This window comes from Neofelis nebulosa, chromosome 4 (genome assembly GCF_028018385.1).
Source record: "Neofelis nebulosa isolate mNeoNeb1 chromosome 4, mNeoNeb1.pri, whole genome shotgun sequence".
NCBI lineage: Eukaryota > Metazoa > Chordata > Mammalia > Carnivora > Felidae > Neofelis > Neofelis nebulosa.
In genome coordinates this window covers 135,322,050-135,334,215 of record NC_080785.1, presented here as the reverse complement: position 1 = coordinate 135,334,215, position 12,166 = coordinate 135,322,050, and the positions used below count along the sequence as shown (strand labels likewise).

The 12,166-nt window shown below is 37.9% G+C and overlaps 1 protein-coding gene across 3 annotated transcripts in view; it reads right to left on the bottom strand.

Moving 5' to 3' along the window:
• Positions 1-12,166, bottom strand: part of SUCLG2 (succinate-CoA ligase GDP-forming subunit beta) — a 333,369-nt gene that overhangs the window by 161,033 nt on the left and 160,170 nt on the right. For all 3 annotated transcript variants that reach the window (XM_058726236.1, XM_058726235.1, XM_058726237.1), the window contains exons 8-9: positions 10,341-10,502; positions 7,947-8,089 (exon numbers count right to left, since the gene is read on the bottom strand). In XM_058726236.1, coding sequence (XP_058582219.1) covers positions 7,947-8,089; positions 10,341-10,502 — 305 coding nt within the window. The remainder of the gene's footprint in view (positions 1-7,946; positions 8,090-10,340; positions 10,503-12,166) is intronic.

Here is a 12,166-nt window from a genome sequence, read left to right as displayed (position 1 = left end):
ACGTGTTGTTCATTTAGGAACAAGACAATCATTCCTAACTCCTAGTTCTCTGGCAGTGGGTGGAAGGGTGGTATAGAGGAAATTCACAGTGTCTTCAACCTTCTGAAGGCAGTTGGGCTCATCCCACCAGACTACAGCTGACTCCTATAAAGGAGAGGACCCAGAACCCTTTCCAGTTCAAAGGGTCTTCACCTTGTTCTCCTGAATTATTTTCCCAAGTTACTCCCTACATCTAGTGATTCTCCCACAAGGCATTATTTGGATTCTAAAACAATACCTCAAAAATAATAATAGTGAAACTTTCAGATGCTTGATCAGTCTCGCATTATAGGAAAATTCTTAAGACTCAGAGATACCTGACATTAATCCTGGCATTGTTAGAAAATGCACTATTTTCTTAACTGTTGAACTGAACCATGTCTTTTCACAGTGCAGTAACATTAAGAGAAAAAATATCCCCAACTCTTCTAATAATTATATATTATTTCCAATCTAGGTGACATTATACCTTTATTAGTGGTTCATTTCTGTTTAACATCTACAAAGGCTTCTCCATACAGGATTCATAATCAATTATGAGCATGTTGGGACCAATGATAAAATTTACTAAAATATCCCCAAGTCTTAAAATTCTTCAAATTACTTACCATGAAACAAAACAAAGCACATCCAAATTTGAATTTTGAGAAGCAGAGCAAAGAGTAAAAAACGTTATTTTTGATTTATTTCTGACAGTATGTCAGCAAGCAGCATGAAAACAGATTTAGAGAGTTCCATTAGGGATGCGTGGAAAAGGGGTAGCTATCAGAAACACTGGTCTTGGGTAAGATACAGAACCGACGGCCTTCCCAGGACCCAGCTCTTACTGCGTAGTACTGGCCGATAAAATGGAACGAGTGCATGTTGGACAAGGACAGCAAGACATTTTTGGAAATGTGGATCAACTGGACATCAGAGAAAGAAATGCAACACAATAGGAAAAGCACTTGGAGGAAACAAAGAGAAATGAGAACAAGGCAGCGAGCTTTCCATTCTCCAGCTTATACACGGTGTTCCCCTGCACAGGGCTGAAACCAGGTGACAGGTTACAAATTCATAAGCACAGAATCATTTTTATCCTTCTCAGACTAGACTACCAGGCAGCCTATCACCATAAAGAACGGCTGCCTGGACTTACTCTTTCCAACTTTTAGATTTGTTTTCAAAGAGGCCTGTAAGAACAGGGATGGGGGAGTTATTTCAAAAATAATGCTCGTGTTGTGTCAAGTATTGGGTATTACATTTGAAAATCAATCTCTACAAGAGTTCTTTTACCCACAGAAAATAAATATTCCCCTGCAGATAAGGTATTTCAGCAAATACAAGTGGTCTGTAATAAAATGAGTTTTGCTTCATGCCTCTGATATAAACATGTGAATAAGTGAAGAAGAGGATATTGTGGTTTGTTTTTAAATATATTCTAAATGTATGATGATCAACAATATGTACGTGAGGCATTTAGCACATATTAATATCAGCACATATTTATTACAAGTGAAGGCATTTGCATGCTAAAAGGCATTTGATACTGAAAATATGGCATGCATTTTTACTTCTCTAGCCTCAAATTCTAAAGAATTTTGAATCACATACCACAGAGCTAAAATAGCTGGGCTCTTTTCAAATTTATACCAAATGATATTCTGTGGTTCTTGCAGATATGAATTTAATCCTCCCTCGATTAAGTTGTGTTTTCTTGGTTGTCTGAACAGAGAATCCCTGCAAACTACTGAATTGTTTACCCATTTCATCAACTTCAAAACAACCCATACAGTAACACTGGTGTTAATGGATCTGTTTCAGATACCTCCTATCCCAAAGATGAGCATTTACTTCCTCTTGTTTCAATAATTATAAATCTAAGCCTCAGAAATGATAATGGAATTGAACGTTAAAAAAAAAAAAAGTCGGGGCGCCTGGGTGGCGCAGTCGGTTAAGCGTCCGACTTCAGCCAGGTCACGATCTCGCGGTCCGGTCCGTGAGTTCGAGCCCCGCGTCAGGCGCTGGGCTGATGGCTCGGAGCCTGGAGCCTGTTTCCGATTCTGTGTCTCCCTCTCTCTCTGCCCCTCCCCCGTTCATGCTCTGTCTCTCTCTGTCCCAAAAATAAAAATAAAAAACGTTGAAAAAAAAAAAAATTAAAAAAAAAAAAAAGTCAACACATGGGCTCTGTGCTGACAGCTCAGAGCCTGGAGCCTGCTTCAGATTCTGTGTCTCCTGCTCTCTCTGCCCCTTGCCCGCTTGTGCTGTATCTCAGTCTCTCTCTCTCTCAAAAATAAGTAAATAAACATTAAATTTTTTTTTTAAAGTCCACACAAACGAAAGTTTTCCTTGTGCTTTAGAAATATTTGCCAAGTACTCACACATATATTATCTCCGCTGATATTGAAAGCCAATGCTTTGGGGTATTATTTTCATGTCTACTTTACAGACAAGGTTAACAGAAGTTTAAAGAGTATTATCCTAGTAGTAGTAATTATATGAAAAGGTGTTCAACCTCATTAGCCATGAGAGAAAGGCATTAGACCACAGTGAAAACTACCATACATCTATTGGAACGACTAAAGTTGCAAAGGCTTGACTGCACCAAGGGTGGGGAAGGGTGTGCAGACACACTGGAACTGCCATAAACGGTTCCCAGAGTGTAAAGCTGGCACATCTGGAGAGCTGCTTGGCAGTATCCGTTCAAGCTGAAGACACGCATATGTTATAACCCAGAAATCCTAGTTCCAAAAATATATCCCACAGGAATGTGCTCCAGAGGACATGTATGAGAATGTTCACAGCAACGTAGCAGTCAAAACTGTGAATAACATAAATGCCTATCAACAGAAAAGGATGAAAACTTCTGGCAGAGTCACACAGTAGGACAGCATACGGCAGGAAGAATGAGTGAACCACTGCTACATAAAATGTAGATGAATCTTACAAATAAAAGTTAAGCGAAAGATGGCAAACACAAAAGAATGTACACCGCATGACCCTATTTATGTTAAGGCAAAACAAAATCTACGACATTAGAAGTTGGGATAGCTGTGTTACCTTCAGGGGAAAGCAGGGTAGAAGTATGGCGAGGGGGTACTTCACTGGCTTCTGAGATGGGGTACCCATTCTGAGATGGCGTACTGGTCTGTTCAGGCTGTCTAACAGATTACCATAGACTGAATGATGCGACAACAAACATTTCTTTTCACAATTCTAGAGGCCAAAGTCCAAGGTGAAGGCACCGGCAGCTTCAGGGTCTCATGAGAGCCCACTTCCTGGTACAGAAATGGCCATCATTTAGATCTGTCCTCCTATGGAGGAAGGAGTGAGCGACCTCTCTGGGGTCTCCTTTATCAGGGTACTAAGCCCATTCATGAGGCTCCACCCTCATGACCTAATTACCTCCCAAAGGCCCACCCCCTAATATCACCAGATTGGGGGTTAGGATTTCAACATATGAATTTGGGGGGACATGAAACATTCAGTCCCTAACACTGGTCCTGTTCTATTTTATGATCTGGCTGCCAGTATGTTCACCTCATGGTAACTCATCAAGCTATATACTTACGATTTACATACTGTTCTATATGAAGCTTATACTTCAATGAAAATTTATTAAAAATTTTAAATGACACTCTCATATGAAATTATTCCTCCTTTAAATGGGAAATGTGTATGTATAATCTCAGTTAATGTAATAAGCGATTCTCTGATTATATGTCCTTACCACAAAAAATAAATTACAGTTATGAAACATGATAGAGGTGTTACCTAATGCTACAGTGGTAATCATACTGTGGCATATAGATATATCAAATAAACACATTATATATCTTAAACTTATATGTTACATGTCAGTTATATCTGAATTTAAAAAACTTCAAGAAATTTAAGCTCTAAATACTTGAATAAATAAAGCAAGCAAGCAAGCCGCAGAGGTAATAAGTACTGTTATAATTTCACTTTATAAAAGAGCAAACTGAGATATATACAAGTTAAATAATGTGCTCAAGCTCCCACAACCAATAAGCAGTAAAGATGGGACGTGGGACAGGAACCTGGGCAGTCTGGTACAAGAATCCCACTAAGAATCCTTCCATTCCTTTTTGAACCGGTACTTGGTGCTTATGTAGCACATTTCTTCCTGGATTTTTTTTTTTTTTTTAGTGTTTATTTATTTTGAGAGACAGAGACAGAGAGAGAGAAAGCGTGCACATGTGCACACATGAGCAGGGGGAGGGGCAGTGAAAGAGGGAGAGAGAGAACCCCAAGCAGGTTCCACACAGATGCGAGATCATGACCTGAGCAGAAATCAAGAGTCGGACACTTAACCAACCAAGCCACCCAGGCTCCCCCTTCCTGGATTTTTAAAGAACTCTGAAAAACACTATGTTAATTATACTTGGAATCAAAAAAATAATATTAAGAGAAATAAAAATTAAAAAACAAAGAGCTTTGAAAACACGACTCTAAGTTGGATCTAACCCAGGAAGCACAGGGACATATCAGGTGTGGAGTCTTCAGGAATGTCAATCCCACACTACTGCTTTTCAAAGTCAGTCCTCCAGAGGGCAACAGATTTGCTTAACTTTGGCCAAGAGTTGGGGTGAGTGCTGAGATTCCGGTCAACTGTCTTTTCCTATTATTCATTGATGCAAGATGTTTTACATACTCCAGATGTCATTTGTACTCATTTTCTACACCTTTGGAATTCTAAGTTTAGAATTAGAAGTAAAAGCCAAAGTATGATTCAGGAAAACAAAAGTTTAAGGATAACACAATCCTTGGAGGATTTTTCCCTCAAGTTTATTCAAATTCTTTATAACTTACCACAAACCCCTACTTCTACTTCCTATTTAATGTGATCTTTACTACTTAGGATTAAGAATCCTAGGGCTTACAATACTGGATGTTAAAAATGATGATCAGGTTATAACACCAACAGAACAAACTACAGTGTTCTTCAACTCTCATCTCAAGCTCAACTAGAAAACTAGGGAATTAGAAAATATTTAATGTGAATTCAGTTTTTTAAGCTATCTTGAAAAGACTCTTGTCTTAGTTTGGCAGACGAGCTCTGTTTCATATATATTACAAACAAATAAAGAACACATTAGTTATAAAGGCATTTGTGTTGGGTTCTGATGAATGTAAGCATTAGGGCTAATAGGCAAAATAAATTTAAGTTTCAGCTCTATGGCTGACATTAAGTGTAGAAATATATGTCAACCCACAATATTGTTCTCGAATGATGACATTTATTACTTGATCAAAAGAATTAGCTTATACAGATGACAAACAACTAGTTGTTACTATCAGTTGATTCAAGTTTAGCAACAAAAGGCCTTTTTCAATTTTGAATTTCAGTGTCTTCAACTGACTAATCCTTACATCTAACGAGAAAATCAATACCTTTGTATTGGGTTTGGTAATCAGCTTTGGGTTTTTGGGATTCTTTTCTTCTGGGCAGCTGAATGGGGTTCTACTTGAAATAATTACAGCCAGAACTGTAACCAGTTTCCTTGCAAAATCAAATCAATTCATCTATACTATTTTTTAGCCTCTGTTCTCTAAAATCTGTGAAACAATGCCAGGATTGAAAATACCCATTACATTTCTATGCTTTTTAACTGTCTTTGAAATTTCAAGATTTGGAAAATTTACAGTGAGATGGGCTGTGCATTCATTTTCCTGATATAGCATGAGAAAAATAAAATAACTCCCACATATCTTTCTCTACCCAAGATGACAGGCAATCTCAAAAAAGTTTAAATACTCCAAGCATTTGAAAATATTCCATTGGGCAAAGTCAAAAAATTTTTAAGAGACTGTTTTAAAAAAATGGCTCTGCAAGTGATTTTTCCTTCTCCTCCTGCATTGTTACAAAATTAAAATTCCAGATCAGCTACTAAGAAAAGATATTCCAAAGAAAATGCAATGATTGTCCTGGTAGATTTACTCCCTCGATAGCACTCTATTATTCTTAGCACCGAATTTCAGTAGACACTAAAAGTTCTATTTTATTACAATTGCCCTGTTCTCTAAGTACATTGTGGTTCAAGCAGTTTAAAAAGCTGTGTGTGAGCTATGTTCACGGTATTTACAAATTTCAATTGATAAGAAAATTTCTGGAAGGAAAATGATGCTTCCCTTAGAAAATAAGAATAAGAAGGGATAAATAAATTAATAACTAGGAAGCCACCGACAATATTCCTACCTAACCAACGGAAACAAGGTACTTATAGAAACAGAAAAACCAACCGCACACACATTCTTCATGGCTGGGCGACTTTGGATTTTGATGACTTTGTTATTCCTGGATAGCACTGGAAAACTGAAAATAAGTAGCTGATAATACCTTACCATTTATTTCATGAATCAGAAGGGAAAGACTTAGCAAAAACATAAGGTTAGCAACCATCTGAGTCATAATGAAAATAGAAGACAAAGTTTTATAGTTGTGAACCAAAAGACTATTATTGGTACACTTATTTATGAAAAGTTTCCATATTAAGTTCAGACCACATTTCTTAAAAAACAATATGGGGGTGCCTGGGTGGTTCAGTTGCTTGAGCATCTGTCTCTTGATTTCGCCTCTGGTCACAATCTCAGGGTTCATGGGTTTGAGCCCCACACTGGGTTATATGCACTGACTGGGAAGAGTCTGCTTGGGATTCTCCCTCTCTCTCCCTCTCCCTCTGCTCCCCGCCCCCATGCTGTCTCTCTCAATATAAATAAACTTTAAAAATTAAAAAAAAATTAAAGCTGGTATCATTTTCATCTGTTGTTCTTAGTGATGGTTCAGACTTCCCATGTGTTCAGATACATTAAGAACCAACAGAGGGGTGCCTGAGTGCATCAGGCGGTTAAGCATCCCACTCTCGGTTTTGGTCCAGAACATGATGTCACAGTTCATGGGTTTAACCCCATGTGAGGTTCTGCGCTGACGGTGCAGTCTGTTTGGGGTTTCTCTGCTTTCCCTCTCTCTCTGCTTCTCCCCTGCTCACTCACTCACTCTCTCTCTCAAAATTAAATAATAAATGAACACTAAAAAAAAAAAAAAAAAAAAAAAAAAAAAAAAAAAAAAAACGAAAAATAACCAACAGAATGTATCAGATACTCTAACAGTATAAACATAATGATTCTGAAAGTTTAAACTCAGAATTGTTAAGAGAATTAAATGGTATATATCAGATGTTCAAAACATGTTAGTTTTTTCCACGTAACAAACGTCCACCTAAACCTTGTTGTCATAAACTACTGAGTACCTACAGTTCCAACAAAGCATAGTGGTATTTAACTCAAAAAATGTTCACGGAATACCTACTATACACTAGCATGGGTGTGATAGCTATACTCTAGTTAAGGAAAGAGGGTCATAAAGCAACATTATATGCTACCTAGTACCTATGCTGTAAACTATACAACTATCAGCGATGAAAATTAAAAGCATACAGAATTATGTGGGGTTATTATTTTCTAGTGATATACACTTCTATAATCCTATAATTTTCTTCTGTCTCCAATCGTGTGATGATACTTGCGGTATCTTTATGGAAGGAATCTGAGAATGAGTCCTGTAAGTCATGTGAAGAATGGGACTAATCGCTTCAGTATAAATTACTCAAATAATGTTTCACACCAACCGGTATTTCCCTGTCTGGAGCACTACCCCCTTTTTTACTTCCTTCTATCTCCCAGGACTTTGGAAACACAGAAGCTGAAACTGGATCCTGGGAGTATTTATTAGCCTTTCACGTGAAACGAGTCGAATCATTGTGTACTACAATCAGATCTAAGGCAGGATTTGCATCTGGGGCTACAAAATAAATGTTTGGCTTATTATCCTTTAGCAGTAGGAAAGAGGTGGCTCTTGATGGTGAAAAATCAGAACATGACGCGATCTGCCTACAACGACAGGTTACCTTAGGGTCGGCTGTGAGCAGTTTGAAGGCTTGATACACTTGAGCTTCCTTTACTCCACCACCAAGATCCAAAAAGTTGGCTGGCTTCCCACCATTCAAGAAGATGATGTCACAAGTAGCCATGGCAAGGCCAGCACCATTCACTGTGGAATGCAAATGGCACACACGACAAGATCAATTTGGCAACAGGAAAGGGTGCATGAACGGTTTCCCTCGCCCATACTGCCAGAGACAGACCCCTGTCACTACCAGGCCAATCTGTCCTGCCCAGAATCCTGTTCAATCAGATAAATTCATAGACTTTTAGGATAAAGAGTCAGGAAATGTACAAACAAAAAAATAAACAAAAAAAGACCCTGGGATACAAAGACAGGTTTATTAACAAGTTAAATCAATCTGGCAAACAGATAAAAGGGAAGAGTTTGCATAATTGGTTAATTTGAGCTAGTAGTAGAAGAAGGAGTTTTGGGTTCTGGAAAAATACAGAACTCAAACGAAGCTGTAAAGAGAGAAGAAAGGCTACAAGAAGTTGCTTGGGTCTGTGAATTGCATTGTCTTTAATATCCTTTAAGAGACCTGAGTAAAAAAAAATGGAATTCATTTAATTTTTTGCTTGCTGAGAATATGCTTTGAATATGGCATCCCTCTGGGGTTGAACCACAGGGGTCCCAACTTCAATAGGACTCCATGCTTTTTTACACTCAGCTCAACCACGCATATTTATAGGTTATGTGGATAAACTCACAAAACAAATGAACAAATGACAGCATCAAAATAATACTATCCCTCTGTTCCTTCTTCAAATTAATATGAGAAATGTTCACTAGCAACCTGATCATTAAAACTAGAACCAAAATGTGTTAACATCTTAGGAGGGTTTTTTTTTTTTTTTAAGAAAACAAGTAAAAAGTTTTAACACTGCAATTCTTATTTTCCAGAGCTGAGTTTTATTAACCAATTGTACTTCTTTCACTTCTTATGCTTAATTATATGAGATTACTTTCCTCAGATTAGAAAGGTGGGGGGGGGGGGGAAGAAGAAGAAAAGCAAACCTTCAGAACACAGCAGAAACTCGCATGGTAAAATTATACTTCACTTTTTCTGACCCTTGAATTCCCCAGACATGCCTGTGAACTGTGACTAATTTAATTAAGTCTGGGGCAACTACAATAAAAATGGTTTATATAAGATCTTAAAACAATTTGAAATGTGTTAATCGTAGCTTTTGAGGCTGCTAACTTGGTCAGATCATGCATACTCCCACAGAGGCTACAAAGAATCTGTATTTAATTTGTTCTCAACACACCATTATATCATTCTCCTTTCTAAATGCCTACAAATATTGAGAGCGCATTAGCTTATCAAGATCAGAACAATGCGCGTGATCTGGTACATTACAGTTATTACTCCAATACAAAGCAAGTGCTTTTGGTATCACTTGTAATTAGATGTCATTTTCTATTGTATTGCACAGCAGACTACTGGATGAGGTCTGTTCAGATCTGAATATAATAATACTGTTGGCTTAATGAGCTACAAATCTTTTTTATTTTAATTCCATTAAGATTAAGACCTCAGTTTCCAGGGCAATGAATTGGTTTCTACCAGAAACACAGACACGTTATAAATCTCAGTTCTATAAGCTGTGGACAATAACAGAAATTGTATTGCCTCTATAGATCCATTCTTATCTCAGCTGAATAAGCCATTTTCACAAATTTAGATGAGTATGATAGAATCAATTGTTTTATTAATAAACTGGATAATGGATTAAACATTTTATCATTTGGTGATCATAAAAGCCGAAACTGGAGTATAATGATTCAAGTGTATGTTCTCTTCCACTTCCTCGGAGAAACTGTATCTTAAACACAAATTTCCAGAATGGTTCCTAGCATATTAACACTGACTGGGGTAGTAAATATTTCCATTTTTATGACACAAAATTTAACTGAGATGCTTTAACATAGTGTTTCTCAACTGGAGTGATTTTGTTGACAAGAAGATATATGGCAGTGTTGGAAGACATTTTTGGCTATCACAATGTTTTTGGTTGTCAATGGCACCTAAAGGCCAGGGGGCACTGCTAAATACCTGACAATGTACAGGACCCCCACCCCAACCCCCAGAAAAGAATTATCTGACCCAAAATGTCAAAAGTGCCAGACCTGAGAAACCGCGCTTTAAACCAGTGACCACTGAGCAAAATGTATTGGGAAGAAACTCCAAATTGTTTCCTAAGACTTTGGGGCTACAAAAACAAACAAACAAACAAACAAACTCCTATTTTTACTGGCTTTTAGGAAATAACAGTTCAGAAAGGTTCAGAAATCAGGAGTTCCTAAATTCCCCCCAAATCCACAAATCATTCTTTTGACAGAACTACTTTCTTACCAAAGCAGGCAATGTTCCCATCCAATCCTATATATTTTAGATCATATTTGGCAGCTTCATTTTCAATGGGCTCATTCTCTGATTTGTCATCCATAGCAAATATGTCCTTTTGTCGAAATTCTGCATTGTCATCAAAGTTTATCTTTGCATCAAAGCAGACAACTAAAGGGAACAAGGCACATACGTGAATATCCCTTAAGAATCTACAAATTAGTTAGTTCCCCAGACTAACACAGGAGAAAGAAAAATAAAATACTGTCATTTTTTCTCATGATACAGGCAGGAGAAGTGGTTATGGCTTTCTTGATCTTACACTTTAGGGCTACAAAGACGATTATGACAAAGACCCTGTTCTCAAGGGACTTACATTCTAATAACGAACATAGTAATTTATACCTGTCGGTCTCTGTTTAATAAATTAGTAATATAAACTGTGGTCACCCATTCCAAGGTACAGACTGCCACAGTTAACACAGATTTGATAGGCCATTTTCATTACATTCATTTTTAGTATTTAACCACTAATCATCACCTTTACTTTCTATGCAGAGAACCTAGATTATAATGCTTAATCCCACTGTCCTTTGTCCTTCTGATGCTGTAAAGTGAAATCTTTATTTAATCAGTATCCTCACTAATATTTCTGAAAGATTTCTTGGAAAGAACACTTGGCGAAAATCCATATATTTTTTTTAAGTTTATTTACTTATTTTGAGAGAGAAATAGCACATGCGCACACATGAACAGGGAAGGGGCAGAGAAAGGAGGAGACAGAATCCCAAGCAGGTTCCTTGCTGTCAGTGTGGAGCCTGATGCCTGCCTGCTCAATCTCACACATGGGGAGATCATGACTTGAGCCAAAATCGAAAGTTAGATGCCGGGGTGCCTGGATGGCTCAGCTAGTTAAGTGGCTGACTTCTGCTCAGGTCATGATCTTATGGTTCGTGAGAAAAGCCTCGTGTTGGGCTCTGTACTGACAGCTTAGAGCCTGGAGCCTGCTTCAGATTCTGTGCGTGTGTGTCTTTCTCTCTGCCCCTCCCCTGCTTACTGTCTCTCAAAAAAAAAAATGAATAAACCTTAAAAAAAAAAAAAACTTAAGAAAAAAAAAGTCGAAATCTTCACCGATTGTGCCACCCAGGTGTCCTAGAACCAATAGTTTTTATTTGACCCTTAACTAACTCTATGACTTGATTAAAAAATAATCATAATAACCTACTTCCTCTCTGGGCCTCAGCTGTTTTATTCAGAAAAGGGAAATAACAGTCCCTAAACTGCTGATGTACCTCCTCCAGGGTCTGGTCAAACCAGGATCATCATCTTGATACGTGCAGGATATGATTCTTTTGATTCAAGTTATAAAACACTAAGACTGATCAGATATAATGGAAGGTAGCTAGGCATTATCAGCTCTGTTTCTACTCTGGTGCAGGTAGAAATCTCCAATTCTCTCAAGGCCAAGAGACTTGGACACAATTGAAACTCACTGGATGATATGGATGGACCAAGAAAACAGCACTTTCATTGACTTACAGGATATCTCTATACAAACACTCAGGGAGAAGCGGTAGTGGGGAGGGATGGCATGCAGGTTTCCTGGGATCTGACCCCTTTTATTATATTTCTTAGGGCAGAAATTAGTTGTCTATGATGACATTCCATTGTAACCTTCTTTTACTTTACTTGAGATATTGGTAGGCAGGGAGTTTTGACTCACCCTTTAGAGAAATTACCCATTCTCCCCCAGCATAGCTGAAAGGCACCTACCTCTTCAGAGGGGAACAACCACCCTGCAATAATTCACTCCAAAGCAATGACCATAGACTGTT